This window comes from Coturnix japonica, chromosome 3 (assembly GCF_054131305.1).
Source record: "Coturnix japonica strain WE chromosome 3, WE-NBRP24, whole genome shotgun sequence".
NCBI lineage: Eukaryota > Metazoa > Chordata > Aves > Galliformes > Phasianidae > Coturnix > Coturnix japonica.
The window spans coordinates 49936919-49960317 of NC_140665.1; the positions used below are offsets into that span (position 1 = coordinate 49936919).

General features: G+C 39.8%; 1 protein-coding gene across 2 annotated transcripts; it reads left to right on the plus strand.

Moving 5' to 3' along the window:
- The first annotated feature begins 21 nt into the window (after positions 1 to 21).
- SYTL3 (synaptotagmin like 3) lies at positions 22 to 23349 on the plus strand. 2 transcript variants are annotated; one of them, XM_015858333.3, is made up of 16 exons: positions 22 to 343; positions 2804 to 3354; positions 4273 to 4488; positions 6946 to 7010; positions 8769 to 8820; positions 10171 to 10237; positions 10824 to 10896; positions 13195 to 13319; positions 14400 to 14543; positions 17207 to 17385; positions 18886 to 18988; positions 20198 to 20368; positions 20564 to 20678; positions 21179 to 21287; positions 21801 to 22003; positions 22607 to 23349. In XM_015858333.3, the coding sequence occupies exons 2-16, from the start codon at positions 3245 to 3247 to the stop codon at positions 22735 to 22737; spliced, it is 1863 nt and encodes a 620-aa protein (XP_015713819.2). In that variant the 5' UTR covers positions 22 to 343; positions 2804 to 3244; the 3' UTR covers positions 22738 to 23349. The 2 variants fall into 2 exon arrangements, with proteins under 2 accessions (XP_015713819.2, XP_085399621.1); XM_085543495.1 differs by lacking the exons at positions 22 to 343; positions 2804 to 3354; positions 4273 to 4488; positions 10171 to 10237.
- Positions 23350 to 23399: the final 50 nt, after the last annotated feature.

Below are 23399 nucleotides of genomic sequence, written 5' to 3' on the forward strand. Positions count from 1 at the left end.
GCTTCTTCTTTTCCTGTGTGTGGCTTAGAGACCGAGCCTGTTTCACTGTTATCAGTCAGCTTTTGTGTTCTGTTGTGCTAAGTCTCTTTCTGATGTTAGAAAGATGACTAACTTCCCTTTGATTGATTGTTGCTGGTGACAAAACCAGAGACTGTTAGAACACTGAAGCTCTTTGATCGCTTCTGTTTTGAGGGTGCTCTTCTATAAGTACTTTAGTCTAATTTTGGCAGAGAGCAACAACTGGTCTTCTTTCAGGGAAGACAAGTAAATATATAACAGGAGTACTACTCATCTCTTAAAGCGGTTTACTTCTGCATAACTTCCTTTGATGACCCTTGGAAAGGTAAGAACAGCATTTTTAAACTGCTTTACATGGCACTACACAAGGGAATGTGTTTTTACTTAGTGAGATGACACTGTTGTGACTGTAAAGGTTTAGTGGAAGAGCTACGATTGCAACTTAAAATATTGTCTTTTTACGTTAACTGTTGAGGAAGGACTATTAAAATCACAAGACACAGGTCTGCTAAGATATTATATGTATTGCATGCACACTTACAAGTTAATACATTGATGTAAGGATGTGAAAATTGAACTGTTGCAAGGCTATGTGAAGTAACACTTGTAGCATTCTTGATTAAGAATAAATGTATGATATCTACAAAATGTAAGGTAACTTTGTGTTCTGGTAGCTTTTGTGATGGTAATCTTTGTTCTGAGCCTCTTTGATCTGTGTCCCTGCTGCTGATGTAAGACATCTACTTTTGGGGTTAATTAATGAAATTATCCAACTATCTTAGGTCAGTGAAGTCTCTGGCTTAAGAAGATCACTTTAACAGCACTTACTTAGTTCTCTTTATTTAGCTAATGCTGAGGAATCTGAGAGGAGATCAATAGTACATGAATGCAAAATTGCTTTGAGAGAAAGTAGCTTGCCACGTCCAGCATTTGTGAGCTTAGAATTGTATGAAATACACTACTTCTTGCAAACTGTAGCTTGTCTTATATAGGCCTTTTGATTAAGTTTCATCTGCATGCAGTTTTATCTTGATTGTAAAGAAAAAAAGCAATGGCTTCTGAGGTTGCAGTGCATTCATGCACACCTTCCAATCTGAAGATGGGATCATGCTGGTTCTCTGATCTCCTTTATGGGTGGACTGACACAGTATTATCAAAAAGCTGTTCTACAATCTGCCTGATGCTAAATTTTCTTAAATACGTTGTTTAAAATAACGTGTGGGGGAAAATACACGGCCTTTCTGCTGAAGCGGGAGAAGTACTGTGGTATTTACTCACCAGGTTGCTGTTACTTTTGGTTTTACACAGAGGGTGCTTGGTTTTGTGAGCTTAGCTGACTGTGTAAAATGGATGGAGTTTATGGGTAGATATGAAAGTAGAGCATCTGTGGAGGTTTTAAGTTGTTTTTTCCTGTAATGACCCTCCTTGCACAGAAAAAGCAACAAATGCTATTGAAAAACAAATGTAGTGCAAACAGCTTCAGTGTTAGAAAGGCTCTTCTTTACAGTGATGGTGAACTTTTCAGTCCAACCTGAATGAATTTCTATGGACTCCCAGGAATCACAGAATGACCCGGGTTGGAAGGGACCTCAAGGATCATGTAGTTCCAACCCCCTGCCTGGCAGGGCCACCAAACATACACATTTACTAGATCAGGTTGCCCAGGGCCCCGTCCAACCTGGTCTTCAACACCTCCAAGGACGGGGCATCCACAACCTCCCTGGGCAGCCTGTTCCAGGGCCTAACCACTCTCCTAGTGAAGAGCTTCCCCATAACATCCAACCTAAATCTTCCTTCTTTTAACTTAAACCATTTCCCCATGTCCTGCTATTGTCAGCCCTTTTGAAGAGTTTACTCCCCTCCTGGGAGTAAGTTCCCTTCAGGTATTGAAAGGCTGCAATGAGGTCCAATGAATTCCAGCTTTTGGATGCAGTAGTGGCTGTTTCACTGTCCTATATAATGCAGAGCTCCTTGAGTTTGTACTGACTGCTCTTCCAGATTGTATTGACTTAAGCAGCATCACAGGCTCTAAGCGTCTGTCAATCCTTGGTCCTATCCTTGAGGTGAAAGATTAAAGCAGGTGAAGGCAGCAGGGACCTTTGAAAACAGCGTGTTAAAAAATTGCTTTTTAGGTTTCAACTGAGTAATATCCTGTGCAGTTGCAGCTGGTAAGGAAATAAAATGCGATTATGCCTATCTCTGTCTCGTTTGTTTCCACAGGAAGCCCAGCTTTTTTTCTTTATTAACACTTCTGCCGAACGCTTTGTGCTTTTGGTGTCTGTTGAAGAATGTCAGGAAAAACATATAAAATAATGGGATGCGTGCTGTTTCTATCAGTAGAAGTTATCACCTGTGTTTCTTGCTCGTGTGAAGGAATTATTAACAGAAGTCGGGTTATTGATAGAAATTACTCTTAAAGGGTTTTTCCCATCTTCCTTATAGACTTGTGTTGTTTTGTCTGCTCAGTAAAATGAGGTTAGAAAGGAGAATTTGTCTTACCCAGTATGACTTGTCCTGTCATGGGGCCTGAGCTGAAAACTAATTCGGGCTTCTTTATTGGTTCTTTTGCACTGACTGTGTGAAAAACGTGGTGATTCATAGCAGAACATGTTGCATTGAGGCTTTCTGAAGAATGAGGCTGTCCTAGGATCCCTCAGGTATCTGGATTTGTTCAGGTTTTGAGTATAGCAAAATGTGTTCTCCAGAAGTTATCACTCAAGTACTATTGAAATCACTTAAAGGAGCAGGGAGAAGGGATAATAAAACATATTATTTTTCTCTTTAGATCCTGAAATTCCAAATCTACAAGACCAAGTGAAGCAAACTATTCTCCCAAATCCTTTATAGTGGCTGTCAGTGAATTCTCCCTCCACCTGGTGGCAGTTAAAGTCATACCTGGGACCTCTCTGCAAGCTCCCTGGGACCACTCTGCAAAGAGCAAGTTCTTAGATGTGAAAAAGTCAAGGCTGCTGTGATCCTGATGTTCATATTCCCTGGGTAGCAGAGACACTTAAATGATGCCTTGTGTGAAGACAGACGCAGTTCTTTTTTTCTTCAAGAACACAAGAGCATGATGCAGCAAAACCTATCACCAGTGAAGTAAGAAGACGGACAACGCTTGATGAACACTCAGATCTCTTAAGAGCCCCAGTATATTCTCTAACATAGTATCCATTGTTTTGGATGTGGTAGAGCATTACGTCAGGGGTTGTGAAGTTTGGGGAAGATGGCCTGTGAATTTAATTTAAACTTCCTTAAGGAACTGGAGCGAGAGGCTGTTCTGGAAGTCCTGTACCGTGACCAGGTGGTGAGAAAAACAGAGGAAGAAAGAGTAAGGTATTTGCCTTTGCTCTTTTTGTGTATTTCTGTTCTTTTTCTTTTTCCTCTTTGCTATCATTCCCAATGTATTCCTTCTTTTGTTTCTTGTTAGCTATTAAGTTTTAATTTTGTGGGAAAACTAGTAGTTAACTGGAGCCTCTTGGATTTATCACGCTATTGACTACATTAAAGATGAGCAAATACCATTCAGGGAATAATCTACTTGGTGAACTTTACTTAACGTTCACAGACAGTTCAGCTGGTGCCTCTATTTCTTCCTCAGTGAAGGCTTTATGACATTCTTATTATCATGTTCCAACATATGCCTGTGTAGCCCAGATAATGCCGAACACATTCAGATCTATGGCTGGCTAATTTAACCTCTGTTGAGCCAGGACTGAAGTTAAGGATTGTCAGATACCTCCTTACTGGGCTGAATCCATCTCTGCTCCTTCTCATTTATAACAGATAACAAGAGCACTGTACTTCCTCAGTGGACGTCGATAGGTGTCATTGGTTAGGAAAAGGATTCTGTGTAATTATTTCACTCTATACAAGTATCCAAATAATAAAGGATAATCCTTCAGCACTTCATTTGCTTTGCATTAGGGACTGTGCAAGTGATCACTTGTACACATCATTTCAGTGCCCTGTCCTGAGTGGGTAAAGTTGAACAGAACCCCATTTATATTAGATTGTTATTCTATGTGCACTTTTGTGATTGTATATATATAGTGCAAAATATGCATGGAATCTAACAGAATCACAAAATGCATGGTGTGTGTGGATGCCTTCATACAGTGCTTGCAGTAAGGTCACACTTAAGGAAATATCTCTGACTGGTCGTGACATTGTGCAACCAGATCATCAGCCTGTAACTTGCACTCTTGCTTTACTTTTTTCCCCTTCTTTCCTTTTTGACCTTTTGATGACTAGGAAATTGAAAATGCAGCTGCACCAGCTTCGATGGAAAGGGGCAAGAGATGTAAACCATGAATACCAGGAGAGGTCTTGTGCTCGCTGCCAGAAATCCCTTGGATTGCTGCTGAACAGAGGAGCGGTGTGCAATGGGTGCAGTCATCGAGTGTGCTCTGAATGCCGTGTCTGCCTGAATCCCTCCATTTGGAAGTGCACCGTTTGTTATGCTCACGGGTATGAAATGTTAATGGTTTGGGGAAGTTATTGATTACAGTGGTTTGGTTTACATTGGCTTTAAATACTGGATGCTCACTGTTTTTGTGTGTACCAATTGCTTTAAGCAGATAATAGACCAAAGCCTTCAGCAGAAAGAATGAATGTGTTGGGTGAAGACCAGAAGAATTAACAGGAATTTTGCCTTGTACTTTATGGAGGCAGTTTCCATGTGTAGCAAAATGCATCTTCAGAGCAGGGCAGAGGTGGTGTCCTCTCTCTTGCAAAGATGTTAATTGCAAAAAACAGAATAGTCTTAGTATCTGAACTCTAGATGGCACTCTAGTCAATAGATGTCCCTGAGTCAGTACTGAAGTGGTGCATCATAATGGGTTCCGTGGAGCATAGCAAATTTCCTGACATTTTTGATCACTATTATTTTTCTTTTTTTTTTTTCTTCCTCATACTACTGAGATGAGGAACATGGATGGATGAATAGAGTGTGAAATTATGTTTTGTAATTATTTAACATCATAAACAACTTCTGCTTTTTATCAGGAACTGCTTAAACGTGGTCGGTCAGAGCAGAGATCCAAGTTTGGTTACAGTGAAATTGTTATTTACTTATTTTGCTCTGTCTCCTTGGTTTTGTTTTCCTGGAAGAAGGAAATAATCTTTTACTGTGTTGGTACAATTTTTATATCAAAACACTCCATCACAGTGCCTTCTACTAATCAGAATCTTCCTAAGTCAAATGGTTTAGATGTATTTTCACCCTAGATTTAAAATAATAATAATCTATAAGTAAAGAGGAACTCTTGAAAGAGTCAACAACTCTGCTGCTTGATATAAATTAGTGTCTGAAGGGTGAGCATTTATGTGAACTTTTACTATATGCCAACACAAGACTAATGCACCACCTCACTCCTTCTCAAGACATCAAAATGTGGTTTAAATAATGCCTGAGAAATGTTAGAGAAGGCATTAATCATGAACTGAATCAATTCCTTATTGTAGTTTGAAGTTATTTTCTAAGTACTGCTGGAGACTCTAAGCTATCACTGAAAAGGTGCTCTCTGAATCAGTTTATTTTGCAGTTTACACATAAGATTAGATAAATCAACTCCTCCTGTACTTAGTGCAAAGCAATTGCGAGATTTTGATGTGTGTTTCACTGTCTGTGCTTAATGTTATGAACACTAAAAACAGAGGTTAAAAAGTTAACTTTATGTATCTCTGTCCAGATTTGCCCCCTTCCTCACTTTCTCTTTTTATTTAGTTTCCAGTTATTTAGTAGTTACAGTGGAAAGCCCCTCTAGATAGCAACTTGTTACTGAAGTGCCTTGTTATAGTACTGTGCATCCTTAATTATTTCATAAGGTTGTCCAGACATTTAATGGTCAAAATGGAAATGCATTTTCTAAATGGATTAAAATATATTCTGACGTCTATGAGGAAGTTTTATTTTTTGTCTTGCTGATTCAGAGGGATTCCTCTGTGAATTTTTGCATTATAGCAAAGGAAAAAAAATAGGGAATTTACATTTGATCTTATTTAATCCTGGTGCCAAGTTCATTCAAATAGCCAGTTTCCTTCAGTTACCTCCAGTGAGCTTTGCATCAAGGCTGCAAATCTTAGTGAATGCAGCTGTGTGGTCAGCACTAGTCAGCACCTTCTGCTTATTCTGGTGAGGGAAAAACAATGACTAAGAAATGAAGTGCTGATTTTCAGATCCTGAGTGGCCATAATTTAAGATCTTGGTTACCACAAGAGTAATTTTTCCTGAACCAAACATCATCATCAACACCACCAAGAGCCTTTCCTAGAGACTAATGCTGCAGTCTTAGACCCCAGATTATTTTGTTCACATTGCAGACTTTGTCTAATTCAGTTGGAAACTACAAAATGTAAGAGTCAAATCTACTGAAATTCTGCTCCTGGCAGCTATTTAATCTGACAAAATTTTATATACATTAATTGTTTTCTAATACTGTGATCGATGTACCTATAAATCACACTGCCATCACTGATATTAGTCTCTTCAAATGAAGGCCACGAATCCATCATTCCACCGTAGACATGGTGAAAGACTGTTTTCTTTCTTGTTACCCCTAGTAACTATCCCAAATTGTGCTCAGGAGCATATCCTGTCATTGATTCTTTTCGCCCATCTTACCAGGCTGCACAAGTGCCTGGAGCTGTATTGCAGTTTGTTTCTATGAGCTGGAATGGACCAGGGACTTCTGGCTGCAGAACTGACTGCTTTTGGTGAGCTGTTCTACATAGCAAAAATGAGGAAAATAAGAAAGAAGAGAGAAGTCATTTGTTTGCAAATCCACAGCAAAGTCAGTTGATGTAAGCAGTCATGAGATCTTAGTTTTCTGGTAGGATTAAGAAGGGCTGTTGAATAGTGTAAGTGGTTAGAGAAATGCACTCTTTGGAAAACATTGATTCAAATGTCTTTTTCTTGTTTTTCAGAGATGTGAAGGTAAAAGCTGGTGAATGGTTCTTTGAGGAACGAGCAAAGAAATATCCAGAGGAAGGTAATCATTGGAACAAGCCATGCTGTGCCATTTGTAGTCCTCATCTAAGTGAAGTACAGAGTACTCTACCGCTGTATTTAGTGCTTCAAACATTTGGTGGAAGATCTCTCAAGCATCATCTTGTTTATCTATGTACTCATTGAAGCATAGACACAAGCTACTGGGAAATGCTTGAAAGTATAATTTATTTTGTGTGAGTAATGAAAGTAAGAAAATTATTGGCCATACTGATTTGAATTGATGAGCACGTCAGGCTACTAAGAAATACAATGACACATGAAATAAATATGGAACTGTTAAAAATCTGTGTGCAGGACAGAAATGGTCTTGCATTCATTGTTTGTCTAATTTAGAACTTTGATTATTTTCACTAAGTTCTGTTCCATCATTTGAATAAAGTTTGGAATAAAGAAAAGCATACAGCTATAAATCAGCAGGGGACTTAAAAACACCAATTGTTTCTTTACTTTCAGCCAGCTGTGTGATTGCCTTCTGTTCAGTCTTTTCAGTGTGATTAAAAATACAAAGCATTAAAAGAAGTTAGAGAGGGTGTGGATGGATTTCCCTATGGCAAATGTGATTCACAAACCAAGGGGCCGTTGGTCTTCATTTTTCACCCACAATAACTAGTAAGATGGAAAGGATTTCTTTCATCTTTCCCTGAAGCTCCTCTTCAGATAGGTGTCTGTTTCCCTTTGTGCCTGATTATTCCTTTGTATTACAGTTTCATTTCCAGTATTGTATCTTATCTAGGTTTTAGAATAGCTCATAAAAAGGAAAGTGCTGGACCTTGAATGTCTGTTGCAAGACCTGAATTGAAAGAAAGTGATAAATGGGAGAATATAATCAGGCAAATTTTGAGGAGTAGAGCATTAAATCTGGAGTTATGGTTGAAATTTGTAATATTAATAAGTAAGTTGGTTATTGTATGTATTATAACCACCAGAATGTGTTAGTTATCTGTGAGGAATGCAATTAATTGTGTTTTCAGCAAAGCACGGATCACACGATACTGTTCTGCATTGCTACTGTTAGGAATGATTAGTGATTAAAACCACTCCAGGGCTGTTTGTTAAATGCATTTAGCCATTCTTTCTGTTTATGATCACCCAGGAGCAAACTGCATTTCTATGAGTCTGCATTGTTTGTGCCTGGTGGAGCGCTTGCTCCTTGCCATTCTTAACATCACGTGGCTGCCTACCTGAGGAATGTGACATGGTTGTTATTACCCCGTGGTGGGGGGGGAAAGGGTTTTGTGTGTGTTTGTGAGCTAGTCATACATCATCCAGTTCTCTAGTAGGAAAGGTGAAAGAAATCATCATAAGATGCAAGAAATTACCATGTGCCTACTTCTTGCAACATGTCTCAAAGTTTTACCTAATGTTTGAATGCTGTGGTTTAGTTGTATTTTTATGCACCATCAACAGCCTTGTGAGGAGGCTGAGGGCACTTGGCAACTTCATGTAGTTGGTGTCCCTATGTGATTGTCCTCAGGGTTTGTGAAGAGCATCTCTGAATGCATCACCTGAAAAAAGAGAAGGTGAAACTGCAATAGCATTTCTGTGATAGGAGAGATTTGTGTGTCGCCTTGTGCACATGTTGATTTATGAGATGGGGATTCATTTATTGTACATTTGCATGTACACAAATGCCTGTAAATGCAGGCTATTTCCTGAAAATACACTGATTTATAGGGAGTGCGTGTAGCCATTAATAACTGCTCTTGCTGCTTAGTGACTTTTTTTTTCTCCTTCTCAGGCAGACATGAAACAGCTGGTGCGAAGCTTTTGAAATCTTATCAGAAACTGAGGTAATGCTCATAAAAGGACAAATATGCCGCGGACTCTAAGACTTTGCATAGTAAATATAGCTGATTTATAGCACATGATATCACTCTGTTGGGTTTTTTAATTATAAAGAACAAATTTGGGTATCTTTGGAGTACAAATGATAAAAGAGAAAGATAGGAAAAAGTGCGTACTTTTATCTCTTAGCAACTCATAGGAAGGGCCTCAAGTTCAGAAGACAGTACTGTTTTTAGAGTAATAGTTTCTTATTGATTGGAAATGAAGGAATGTGCAGTATTTTTTTGTTAGTTTTATTAAATATTTGTGTTCTTATTTTCCTCATTGTTCAGATTTACCCACTTCTAATAATTTTTGCCTCTCATCTCCTAGGTATAAAAGCAATAATGTTTATGTTTATATTTGCTTAGTGGCAGATTTTACTGCTTTGATAGCTTTAGAATGAATATGGGATGAGAAGCTCTATATTCAGGAGGGTGCGTCCCTTCTATTTTATACTAAATAATAAATTGATGGTTTGAGGCCTAAGCATAAGCATGCTCAAATTATCACCAGTGATATATAATGGTATAACCATCTATTTAAAATGGTATCGTAGAAAATAAACCCTATTCTTTTTTTAATTAAGCCAGATAGAAAGAAGTTGCACCAGTTTTATAAAAGTTATCTTGTAAAGCATAAATGAATGAGACAGAAACTTATAGATAGCTAGATATGATCCTAACCAGGGCTGCATAAGGACTTGCCTTTACCTAGGTACAGCATGTGTGAAAGGAAATCTAAAGGAAGTTTGCTGACTGCCTTTTGGGTCTGTGATTGTGCTGTGAGAACAAACTGGAGTCAGATTTAAGTCTTTATTTACAGACCAGGGCTATTTACAACAGATGAAATGGCTGGAATGCTGCATAAGGTCTCAAATGGCCCTGGACACAGGCAAGGATGGATCCCTATAGTACTGTAAATAAAGATAACTGTTTTCAGAAAACATATCTGAAAGAATTATGGGGCATGTAGTATAGGAATTGCATTTCAGTGCTCGGGATGCAGATTACAGCTCTGCCAACCAAAAAGAAGTCTAGAAAATGTATCCGAAATTATATATTTCTTATGGTAATAAGTTGACAGTTCTGCCTAGAGCAACCCAAAATTGAGAAGAAAGTAGACTAAATTAATTCTTTCTTTATAAGAATTCTTATAAACACAGGCAAAAAGCCTGTCATGCAGCAGAACCAGGATCTTCAGGTTTCACGGGAAATGCAGGTGATAATGATACTGAGCATGTATTTGGCTTATTTTTCAATGTATTAGCATGAGATATTCATTTTTGCGCTTTTTATTGTTTCTTAACTTTCTAGTAAAATTTCTGTTGTACCTCCAACTCCTCCCCCTTACAACGAATCCACAGCAGGAAGTAATGTGAAGGTAAATATACATATGTGCAAGATATACGTAAGATATTCATGCACTTTTCATGGTTCCATTCATATGTTAAGACCAGCTGAAGAAATGCAGTAAGCAGTGATAACTACTGTAACATCATACTGCCATTTAAATGTTGCTTTATTTTGCTTTCCCTCCCCCCTCCGTGCTTCATTGGTAGTAGAAGAAAGGTTAGAGTCTGTTGTGAGAGATGTTTTCAATTCCAGTTTTTGAAGGAAATTATTACCCTCCTTTTTTTCATGCTTGCATCTGGAGTACTGTATCTGAGTCCTGGGCTTTTCACTGAAGAAAAGCTGCTGATAAACTGGGAGTATGTTTAGCAGAGAGGCACCAAGAAAAGCGAAGGCTCAAGCTCTTGTCCTGTAGAGAAAAGCTGCTGGACCACAGCTTGTTCAGCTTGGAGCGGAGATGGCTTTAGTGGATCCTGTAGTGACCTCTTCATCACCTGTTGGCTGGGGGTTAGCAAAGTAACAAAGCTGGGCCCTTCTCAGCAGTACATGGCAAGAGGAGGAATCTGTATAGAGCAGATACTTCGTGCTTTCTTATTGTTGAACTTTTCCATTTGCAGGAACTTGGACAGTCTAAATGTTTTAATAAATCTGTGGAGAACTTGTTTTTGTCTCTCACAACACACATAAAGAGTAAGTAATTTTCACTGCTTTTGTACTCTAAGATGACATTGTTGAGCGTTTCAATATTTGGTCCAAATTGTTGACCGGAAGGTTGTTGACTAATAATTAGGACACTGACTAATTGCCTTTTACCAAGCCTAAGCCGATCTGAAAAATAAAACAGTAAGCTATGTTACTGAGAATTATTTTCTTATAAAGACGTAAAAAGACTGCATAAAGTTATTTTTAAGTTTACTGGATGTTCAGATGGAGTACCTGTAACTCAAGTTAGCGCAGAGTAATAACAGACCACTAACCTAGACAAAACAAATGGGTATTTCTCTACTGGTTTATTGAGTTAAATTGGCTGAAGTAAGGGTTTATAAGTTGGAGCCCGTGCAACAGAGGGTGCTGGACTCATTTGGCCAGGAGGCAAGGGAGGGAAAGCAGCAATTGCAGAGTGTGGAGGATGGCAGCAGGTTGTTAGGTCAAATCAGCTGTATCTGAAACCACACTCAATTGATGTCATCTTCAGTTACGATAAGTTCCTTATAATTTGTGAGAAAATAACAGGCTGTTACAATCAGTGAAGTCAATAATTAAAATGTATGGGGAGGACTTGGGCTCCCTGACTGAAGAAACTAGTCTTTTCAGACAGCATGGCCTCTTGGTAAGACCTGGTACTGTGCTCATAAATGCTTTCAGTTACTAGTGTCTAAAATTAGTGCTCTGTATCTTAGATAGAAATGTCTTGATTTGCAGAGGTTTTTATACACCTAGCTCTATATGTATTGCAGTAAATAAACCTTGAGAACCTAGTTCTGAACCTGCCTCCGATTCTATCACTGGAGCCAATGTCTGTGTATGTCTGAGAACAATATGAACAAAGGATTAGCGTGTGCAGCTCAATGCCTCTGTTGTACAGTCTACTCATGATGATGTTACCTCCTGTTCCGTCCTGGTTTGGCAGCAACAGGAGATTACAATCTAATGGTTGCTATTTGGCGGATGTAAAATGAGTTGCTGGTTGCAGTTTTACTTGCAGTGCCAAAGTGATTTTGGAACAATGTTCCCATCGTGCTAACTGTGTGGGTAGAAATGCCAAAGGAGAGACAGGCCTGAAAAATAAGGATGTGTTTTTTCCCCTCTGATAACCTGTTTCTTATCACGTTAGTTTTAAGAGAGTGCGAGGAAAGCTTTTGTTCAACTACTTAGATTGTATTTACTCTTGGATCTCTCACTCCAGTCTCTTTTATGGTCTCTGTTCCCAGTGCATATCTAAAAACCTGATTACACTTACAGTTGGAGATGACTTATAAATATGGCACGTGATCCCTTAATGGTGCACAGAGTACAATAAATATCTGACAACTAATTGCTGCTAAGAACAAAACTAATCCAGGGTGGCTTTAGAAATCACACGTAAGAGTGCCATTATTTTTGTGTACCGTATTGACGTGCTGTTTGCTGTCTGAGGTTCCTCCACAGAGATTTGTGTTATGGGAGGAACATTTATTTATTGAGGATGAAGTAGACGTGATAGCTGTTTCGTGTACCACTTCAAAGTTATTAATTCTTCATGAGAAACTATCTAGGATTGATGACAAAATGTCTGCCGCTATGCCTACTGATTTTAATCTCCAGATATTGCAAATGACTGCTGCCCTTCCCTTTAAATGAAGTTCTGATGATACCCCTGAGGAATAAGAAACAAAATGTGGTGCACTAAACACCCAGTTGTCACATTGATTTATTTGACAATTTGAAGATGTAGTTGAATTAGCACTTATGTGTGGATGTCAGCTTATCCTTGTAAGTAGTGTTATTGAACTCATCGAGGGCTGCTTCTCTTCTTGAAGTTATATGTGACTTGGGATTGGAATACATAATCTCTCTTGTTCATGTTTTGAATTAATTTCTACGTATTTTTCAATGATTCTGCTTTCTAATTTCCATTGTTATGTCACTATATGTTGTTATAATGATCTCACTTTTATCCCGAACTAAAATACTTTGTAACTCAAATGGCATTCGGGAATTGGATTAGCTATTTCTGTTAGAAAACTGTATTTGATAGCATGAAACAATTTCTTGCAGCAGCTGCAATGAAAGGAAGCAAAGACTGTAATTTCTGGTTAAAGTAGAAGGAAAGATTCGGGCAAGTGAATTATAATTAGACAAAATGGGTTGAGTACATGCCATTCCATTTGTTTCTCATTAAGAGTTCTGTAGCAAAACTGTAGGATAAAAGTTTTAAAGACAAAGAATGTAACTTTCAAAGATTTCTAGCAGTGTTTGTTCTAGTGGCTTCTTTTTTATTCATTTCAGAGATCTCTAAGTCCCAGAATGATATGGCTGACAGAAGTCTGCTAACAACAGATTATGGGCATAATGTGGAAAGAAGGAAGCAAAGGAGGAGCCAGTCTGACACTGCCATCAACATTACAAGCAGGGTATTCAAACTGTTATATACAAACTCTAGCTGCAAGAGCTGTTTTACAAGTGGAATTCAAGTATTGTGACTTGCACACTGGGATTTTACTTTTATTTGTGAGCAGGGCTTTAGCTGATGTTCACTGACTGCGGCCAGAACTTTGATTCCTCACATGATTTTTGACTGTGTCTCCACACTGGAGATGGAATTTTTACAAAGACCATCACATGGGGAGAAGATGGGTTGCTTTTCTCTCAGGTGCTTACAGTTTGTGTTGGGACTAATTGACATCTGCTCTATAGGACTGTTAGACTGTGCAGAAGTTCTGTTTCTTGTCCAGGATTGTCTGACCCCAGGTGCAGAATCTGGCATCTACCCTTATTAATATGCCTGCAAGTATTTTCATTTTTCAGACTTAATTGAAAGATTTTTATCTGAAGGTGGCTGAAGGTAAATCTCAAGGTGATCTGTTACTACAGATCTTTATTTTCTACCAATCATCAGGGTTTTTGTGGGAAGAGTGAGATAACGAATGGTCTTAAAGTCGAGACAAACTTAGGTTGTTTCTTTTTCCTGTAATCAAATCTAAATAAGAACTTGTCAGTCTGCTTCTGTTTTCAGGTTTCTTTCAACCTACATTCATTCTTGCGTAAATAGACATGGACTTGTGTCATGTGTTTTACAAAATACTATTTTTGTTTTCCTGGAGGCAAGTTGGTTTTTTTTTGCAAAATTACTGTTTTGTTAAAGACTAGTGAGGCCTTTTATTGATATATTACCACTTCTGGTATGTTATTTGCAGACTGTGATTAGCAATTGCTGTGGTAGTGAACCATAGCTTAGCTGGTGGCGTGTTGATTTTAAAGAGTTATGGATATAATGAATGTACTGCCAGCTGAAATGGGCGTGTTGAGAGTCAACATTTAAATGAAGTTGCTACATTTATCTTGGATGTGTGCCATCTGTGTGGCACTGATCAGTGTGAGTTGTAGATCCTTAATTTTCGTGTGATACCAGTCTGCAGGAACTGAGGGTTATTTTTCTTTAAAAAACAAACAAACAAGGAAAAACCCAAAATGAATTGTTGAATCTCTTACAGAAGAAAAGTACACCCAGCCTTCAAGATCTCTTCTACGGGGCTCAAAATGATAATGAAAATCTTAGCGAAAGGAATTGCAAGCAAGAGGAAGACATAGCAACCAGTCCTACAAGTGATGCCGTTTTCTGTGATGGCAGGAAACATGTAAGTTTAAATGTGAAGCACAACAGAACAGGTACCAAATGGGGATCGTAAAAGCTAAGATATTGAGTTACATTACAAAATGTAAGAATTCGACTTGAGTTTCTTTCTGATAAAATGCTTTCGGCAAGGTTATTGTAGAAACACTGAACTACTCGCAGCACAAGCCCAGTACAATTAACAACAGATAATTGGTGGATGGATGTCACCATTAATAGTGAATAACCAATACATCAGGTTCCTCTGAGTTTTGCAAATACAGCTAACATTATTTCCATTAGGTGTTAGTATTGAGAACATGATTCTTTGTAGACTGGTAGTTAGCTTTTTTTTCTTATAACTTCATTTAACAAAAGGGTTTTGTTATTCTGCAGGAGCTGTGGCAATGCAAATGTCAGTGGAAATTTAAATGTCAGAATGTTGGTGAATGAAGAGAAAGCTGGCAGTTAAAGAAGTCAGGGGGAACAGTTGGTAGGCTTAGAGGATGTTACTGAAACTTCCTCTGATGGGTGGCATTTTGAATACTGAAAATTACAGAGAAGGAAGCTAGGTGTAAATGAGTTCAGTACATCCTTTAAGGACTCTATGATTAAGCTTGGGAGCTAATTTCTATGTGTTAGTGATGGGGGTTAACCGGGGTGAAGTGTCCAAAGAATCTGTGACTGATCTTGTAAGGAAGAGAACTAAAATGGCTTTTGAGGAATCAGAATTAAACCAGCCTGCTCACTTCACAGAGGATAAAACACACAAGGATTTTGACTCTCTCTTTCTGTTTACTGAGCTGTGGGGGCTGAAGTGTTGCACTGACAAATGGATAATGTTTTTGGAGGATATTTGCGATTCTGCTGACAGCCATTTGAACTGGGCTATAGACAACCACAACCCAGTTTTAATAGTAAAATTTCTCTTATGGGTAAATGTTTGTTGTTGATGCCTGCTCTGTGAAAATATGTCTTCCAAAACAGGATATGATATTCTTTCCAGTCACATCAGCAGCAGTGGGGTACATAACCCATTGCTAAGTCCTTGTTTACAAAGCAAAAGTATGAGTAATATCTACATTGATTGCATATGTGTGATTTCTGATCAGGTGGGAGATGAATGTGATGGCATTCAACCCAAATAACATTAATCAGAATAGCTATCCAGGTTTTAGGAATAAGAGCACCTGTGGAATAAATTTGGGATCACTCATATAGAACTTCTGCAAAGGTACATGAGATAGGAATGCACATAGATTATTATTTTTCTTTTTTAGTGAAAGATTTCTGTGGAAAATAAACATATTTTGGTCAGAAGAATAAAGCTATTCTATGTCAGGATATAAAAGAGCAGAACTGAACAAAGCTGCAAAAGAGATTGCACTGATACACATCTTGTGGTGAGAGCAAGATTACGTGTGACTAGCATCAGGTCACAACAGCCCTAACACTTGTGACTTCCTTCATGAGCACTCTGATCCTTGTTTCATCGGGTTTGAGCTTACAAGATTGAGTCGATAGCTTCTTTAAGTAAGCTGTTGCCATGAATCTTAAAATGTCTGTTTGGCAAGCAGCACATCTGCAGCTTTGGCGAGAACGTTTTGGCAGGAGTGTCTGCGCAGAAGAAAGATCTGATCTTATAAACGCTGCTCTACAGTCTTAGCTGCTGGGTTGTGCAATGCAGAACTCATTGGTTCACTGATCCTGTGTGGGTTGGTGGAGGAGTGGTCTAAGGCAGGTATTTTAGCAATCTAGGACGATGTTACTGTGAGATTAATCTCAACAAGAAGCTTGTCCTCATGACACATAATATGTAAAAAGATGCTGGAGCGTATTTTGAGGAGTGCCATTATAGATGAATTATTATGACCCAGTTGACAGCTTGTTACAGTGCAGTCTGAATAGCACTAGCGAGTTATGTGTCTGCATTGGGCCGCAGAAAAGGCTGTAGTCTTCCTATTCATTTCAGTGTCATGGTCTCTGTAAATGCTAGAAACAAATACTGTTTATATATATCTGGGTGGAGAGCATCCAAATCGTTGCCCTTTAGGCGCATGTAGATGAAAGGAGAACAAAGTGGCAGAGGTGAGCCAGAAAACACCTCCTTAATGTGCTCACCCATGGCAGCTGGATGTCTTTGTGTATTAATATTTCCTGAGCAATCTGCTGCAGTCTGCCATTTTTATAAGGAGCTGGGTGATCTCCTGGAGTGTTGACTGGTTGTGCCTTGTTGCTTCTGTTTCCTTTAAGATCTAGTAGAACCTGGCATCTTGGCAGTGGTGCTGTAAGCATCGGTAGCAATCTAATTCTGTAACTTGTGTGTTTGTAGATTTTGGAGATGTTTCTGTGACTATCATTTGTGGGCAGAACTCTCTTCCTTTCAGGTTCTTAGCCCGTTTTATGATGGGAGACCGCATAGCAGTTTTATTGGAAGTACTTTCTTAGCTGTGATTTAATGACGTTAGGATAGTGAGTAGTAGAGTAGTAAATTTATTAGCACTAGAATTGTAATTACTTTTTTCAGGGCTCCTATGGAAGCAACAGACTGATTTTTATACACGTTACCTGAAATCTTCACTATTTCCAATAGCTATGTAGTCAAGGTAGTAATGATGTTTAAGGGCAATAAATGCCTTGCTCTCCTACATCCAAAGCTACTCTTCTGAAACATTTGTCTTGTCTTAGGGGAGTTTGTATAGTCTTAACAGCACTTGCACTGAATCCGGCAACTTTGGCAAAGCAAACGTCACAGGGGAAATAGAGTTTGCCATAAGATACATCTTCAAAGCTGGAATCTTAGAAGTTTGCATCAGGGGGTGCAAGAATCTGGCTTATGGAGAGGACAAGAAGAAAAAATGTAATCCGTAAGTATTTTACAGAGGTGAAAAAAATCAGAATATTTTGCTTATCGTTTCAAAGGTACTTGCATACACTGTAATTGAACACATGGTGGTATGCTGTATTAAGATGTTCAGAACATCCAATGTGTATCTGCACTTTTTACCTCTCTACACTGGAAAGCACACATCTCACATTAGCACTTCTCATTCTCACAAATTTCTGCTATTAATTGTCTCTTTCCCTGCCTGTGGTTATCTGTGTTGCTGATGAGCACCTTTGGATCTTGAGAGTGGCAGTTTAGAGTCTAACCATTAAGTTGTGCCTGCAGAATTATTACACACGTGGCTAAAACACGAGATGGAAAATTGAAAGGTGAGTCATGTTACTAATTTATCTACTGACTCAATGTGGGTTACTGCCACACACATCGACTGCACACACACTACTTCTGTGCTTCCGCCTTCCTCATCAAGAAGAATGGAGATTTCAGATACTGCTTAAAACTTAAAGGTGCTTAATGATTATGTACTGCCACTAGAAGTTGTGTGCTTGCTTCTGTGGATAAAATAATGATTGGTTGGACAGTTAAGCCTTGGTGATTTGTTTGTTCGTTGCTCAATGGTCTCTGACCACGCAGTAATCATTTGCAGAAAATCATCAAGCAGAATCCCTAACTACATGTTCTTATCCCTGCTGTCACATGATTGCAGCCACCTTCACTCAGAAGGAATGTGGCTTTGCATATCTTGCGGAGGAAGCTCATAAAGATGAGCTTGGTGAGGAAAAGAACTTTGCTGAAAAAGCAGCTCGTGGTACAGGACTGTGGGGGTGCTGCAGGAGTGGGTCAAAGTTCTCAAAGTCCCCTGGTGATTTAGCAAGGCAAATGGTTGCAGGAAGCCTGAAAAGTGATGTGGGAAGAGCTGTGCACTGAACGTGATGTTCTCTAATGGTATATATTCATGTATTCATATCTTTATTTCGGTTTCCAAGCCAACACAAAAAGCACAGTCAGTGCACTCGACAGAAAAAGACAAAATTAACCAACTCAACAATTGTGTTTAAAACCTGTTGATTTGTTTAGCTGGTTGACTAGTTTGAAGTCTGACTGTCGTCTTCTTAATGAAATTGATCTGGGGATTATATTGTTATATGAGACTTTTATCTCAACTCTTGATTAATTAAGAGGTCGTTTAAAAATTGGCCTAACTCATATTATCTGAAGTATGTACCAAAAGCACCGGTTTAAAAAGTTCCCTTCCAAACTGTGAGCCATCACTCTATTCAGTTTTGAAGCTGTAGCATAAATCTGGTCAATTGGACTCCCCAGTATGGAGAATAACACTTAAGTCATAACTTATACTGGACTTAGAAGTGGGTAAATGGTGTTGATGCTTGATATGGGCTCAACAGCCCATAGACTTTAACTGTTTGTTCTTGAATCGGCATTTAGGGTAATGTCAAACATTTAGTCGCTCTTCTACAATCGCCCTCTGGTCACTTTGTGTGCCCTCTCTGTTCTCAAGGTATGTCAAGGTTTATTTACTTCCCGATAAATCTTCTCGGAGTAAGCGGAAGACAGCTGTCAAAAAGAACACGGTGGATCCAGAATTTGATGAGACATTGAAGGTACTGTTTGCAGTTGTGTGCTGCTAAACATGCTTTCCCATGGTCATGTGTCCTCCTATGACACACAGCCCTGTGAGTTCAGGAATGTCCTGGTGGGGCAATTCTAGAACTCTGAGTGAGTTTGTGTTGCTCTGAGATACCATGTGGCAAAAGCAAAGTGCCTCCTGTAGTGTCTTCTACACGCTTATTTGCTGTGTTCAGGAACTGAGTGCTTTGCAGAGCAGAGTTAATGTTATGCTGGTATACCTTTCCATTGATGGCCTTCTATGCAGTGTCCTTGGGAGCATCTCTCTGCAGTGAGCTGAATGCTGACTGAATTCCGCCTTGCTAAAATACTGTCTGCTCCCTCTTCCCTGTGCAGCTGTTACCAGACTTTCTTTGCACTGTCCCACTTCAAATATTAGTAATCCCACCAGAGATTACAATTTGAATTCATTAGTGCCTTACGCTATTACTTTAGCATCCTGTAACAACATTGTGTAGAACACAGCAGCCATTATTCTCATTTCACAGACACTTAATGAGATGTGAAGCTGAAGCCAAGTACTGTCAGCCGAGAAAGCTGAGATCAGTTTGGTTGTTTCCTGCTCCAGCTTTGTGCACAGTTCACTATAAGCTTCACTATAAGCCCATCTCTTTGTGTGCACCAGTGAGCTGCAGCAGCAGTGAGAGCCATGCCAGAGCTGGCTGTGTGAGCGCTCAGGTTGGTTACATTAGGAATAGTTTAAATTTATGTAAACATGCAGAAATGGTTCATTGTACATAGTGCCAATACAGATAAACTACACCAGAATGCTGAGATCCGACTGAGTGGTATCTCTGGCTGCAAATCCAGACACCTGCACTTAGGTGGATGCTCTCAGGAGCCACTGGAGTGATTCAGGGCTGTTTGTCCCATAGCCTACAGCCAGCTTATGAATGTTGGTAGCAATGCCTGCAGCCGTGCCATTGCCTCTGGCTCCCAGGTCACCTGTAGGTGGTATTGTGCTTACCAGTCCATTGTGGGTGTCTTAAATTCCTAACAACACCTTGAAGGGCTCTAACCATGCTTATGGAGTAGATCGAGGCTTTAATGACCGGTCTCCTGAGCTACTTCCTGACTGCACTGAGTACATCTCCACTGTCCAGAATGGAAGTTTTAGACTATTTGTGAGCATCCTGTGAACATTCATCCTATGCACTGCTTGTAAATGCTGTTTATCTTTCCAGTACAAGATTGAGCGCTCCCAGCTGGGAAGTCGGCAGCTGCAGATCTCTGTGTGGCACGCAGGAGCACTCAAGTACAGGGTGTTTTTGGGGGAAGTGGTGATTCCGCTGGCAGCGTGGAGTTTTGAAGACAGCTCGATGGAGGCGTTCAGCTGGTACCAGCTCCAGTCCAAGGTGATTGTGAATTTGTGTGTAGCTGTGTCTTGAGAAGTGGATGTAATGATAGGAAGCTCTATGAAAGAGAATGTCCTTCTGAGGTCACTGGGGGGAAGAATGCTGTCGGTCCAGCCCTTGAGTAGAAGTGAGTCATGAGGATGATGTAGGATAGTATAGAATGTAATTCTGATTTCTGTATGTCTCATTCTCCAGCATGAAAAGCCTGAAGAGAATCTTATTCAATACAGCGGAGAACTCCTGGTGTCTGCAAGATTGTCGGTACCAGCCCAGCATAAAAATCTCCAGTTTGAAAGGTGGATGACAGAAGGTATAAACCATTCCCATAGACATGAATCCCTTGGCTAGGAAACAAGTGAGACTAATGAAGAACCATCAGTTGTCATATGGAGTTTATATGCAGTTTGTAGTGTATTAGATTTTAGATTTTTTACAATCCAAACATTTGCCACCTTCAACTTTTTGTTATCTTTAATGCTAGAAGAAAGGAATCATTGTAATGGTTGCAGTTGAGATGTCTGGCAGGCTTGTGCCTATTGTGGTGTTGCTGGTAGACCTTACTCTGAAGGAGATGCAGTAATTTCACTGTCCAAGGTAGAGACTTCCAATTTAGGAAAAGGATGAAAGGGAAAGAGCTGCAAAGGTACCAAACCAGCATCCTTGGCTTCCTCCCATGGTCTCATTTTAGGGAGATGGTTTCACTTAAAAGATAGTAGGCTCAAAATTGCAGTTTTCCTTTTCAATTAGAGGCATCTTATGTTACCAACTGGACTAACAGGTTATTTAATATGATAACCTTTCCCGTTTCAGGAAAAAGAGATCAAGAATTTTCCAACTGCCAGCTTCAGGTTATGATATTTGGGGCCAGGAATTTGCCTGCACCGAGATCTGCTGGAGCGCTGAACTCGTTTGTTAAAGGGTACGTATGAGACTTAGCACTTCAAATGGAAAATGCCACAACCATCCTGTGCAGAGTTAAGAATGAACTTGCTTTCAGCAAGGAGCTGTTGTGTGGAAATGGTGCTGCTCACACTTGGTCTGACTTGCTCTTAGTGGTACCAGTTCACACTTGAGTGTCTGCAGAACAGCAGCCCTCAGCAGGGCGGTGAGGTGTCCTGAATGCAACATCAGAGCTCACTGCCATCATTCACATTTAGAGTTCACCAAGGATTCCTTCCACAGTCACTGACAACAGGGGAAAAGTGGATTTGGAGCCCAATACTGAGGGCGGGAAAAAGAGCCAATCCCAAAAAGAAACTGCATAGCATCATGGTCTACCTTGTACTTAAGCTATTTAAGGCAAATCAAAGGGCCCTGGTTAGATTAGTGCAAACGTTCTGTTTTCTGATTGAGAAATACTGCTTGGATCAGTAAACTTGCTGAACATTCAATGCGTTTTATTAATTATTTTTTGGGGGGGCGGGGGGAAAAGCTGCCTTATCTTTTCAGACCAAACAGAGCTAAAGCAAAAGTCACCTGTGGCGAAGAAAGAAGACTGTCCCCAGTGGAAACACTTGTTTGTCTTTGATGTTACCCCAGCTCAGCTCCAGCAGTCATGTCTACACCTCACTGTCTGGGACCAGTCAACTTTTGGCTCGCGTGGTCAGTTCCTAGGGGGAGCCAAGCTTGGTGCAAGTAAGTTCTTTATAGATAAAAGTTGATTCTAATTCGGGTGGAAGAAAAGGTGTATTTACCATCTGCACTGTACTGTTATCATGTGCCTGATGTACCGCTCTCAGTCCCTGTCCTAAGTGACTTGCAGTCTCCTGGCTTTGATCCTGCTGGAAGCAATGTGTGTGTTTTAGTTCAATCTGTGCAGAAGCTCCTGGTCATCAATGGGAACTGACAGGCAAAGCTGTTTGTTAGCATAGGAATGTTCTGGGTCAGTGCTCGGCCCTGAGGGAGACGAGCAGAGTAGGGAATGAAAGCTGCATCCAGAGCTCTAGCTGTGTTGATTCAAGACTTGTTACTGAGTGGTTTTGTACAACCGGCTGTTTTAAAAATGCTGTAAGTACATCAAAACTGAGCTCAAGAAGTAACAGTCCATTAGAGTCAACCTTGCAGATATTTGTGCTATTACGTCTCCACATTTTATTCCAAAAGAAAGTACAGACAGTGAAGCTTGCTCAGAAGTCTTAAAGGAACTATTGCTGTTGGTGCAGCGTTGAACCTAATAAAATCTTTGGGTAAGGCAAAGTGAGAAGCAGCCCTGTGACCTTTCATTTTGCTTTCTTGCAGAGCAATCACTTGGCTTTACAGACCCCATTTCTCCACCGATGTTTCAGTGGGAGGAAGTGTTCCGCAGGCCAAACACGTGGGTGGACTTTACACTTATACTGCATTCGAATATGGAGAACTTTAAGTCATGAAGATAATGGCCTGCCTTCCCTTCTCAGTGGGTGATAGTTGGAGTTGGACTAATGCATATATACATGTTCGAAGCATGGAGAAAGGGTACACAACAGAACCTGCTCCTGGGTTTGGGGGATTGAGTTCTAAGTTTGAACAGTTGAAAGCTAAAGCTTTGTTATCTATCTTATGCTTCACCTAGAGATAAAGGTTAATATTGTTTCTCAGGAGTAACAAACTGAGAGGCATCATGCTGAGAAGGCACTAGCAGGCAGATGGTATGCAGCTTTCTCCTTCTGGATATAGAGCTACAGTTGTTCAAACACAGATAAGGAATATTGCATAGACATAAATAATTATTTTCTTATTAAAAAGAGAAGTTATAATTTCACTCCTATTTTCACGCTTTTGTGACCAGAGGAAAATGAAAACTACCTCATCTCTCACAGCTTTCTATATCTTAGCAATCCTTCAGAGCCATCTCCTGTGCCCATGCTACTGATCTAAAGACAATTTGGCCTGCATGCCTCACAGCTTCCTCCTGTGTGCTCTACTAACCAGCTAGTTATAAATTCTCCTGTGGTAGGAGGAGTGTGGCACATCAGCTAATGGAATAAATGCAGTTAGAGGAAGTTCCTTGTTTTTTCTTACCAGCAGCTGCTGTGGAGCAGTGTTAGCAAGT

Excerpts from the sequence above, each read along its gene's own strand:
- SYTL3 (XM_015858333.3), top strand. The coding sequence starts at position 3,245 with ATGGCCTGTGAATTTAATTTAAACTTCCTTAAGGAACTGGAGCGAGAG. Across the intron at positions 8,821-10,170 it reads AAATCTTATCAGAAACTGAG|TAAAATTTCTGTTGTACCTC; the intron begins GTAATGCTCATA and ends TTAACTTTCTAG. Across the intron at positions 13,320-14,399 it reads CCATCAACATTACAAGCAGG|AAGAAAAGTACACCCAGCCT; the intron begins GTATTCAAACTG and ends AATCTCTTACAG.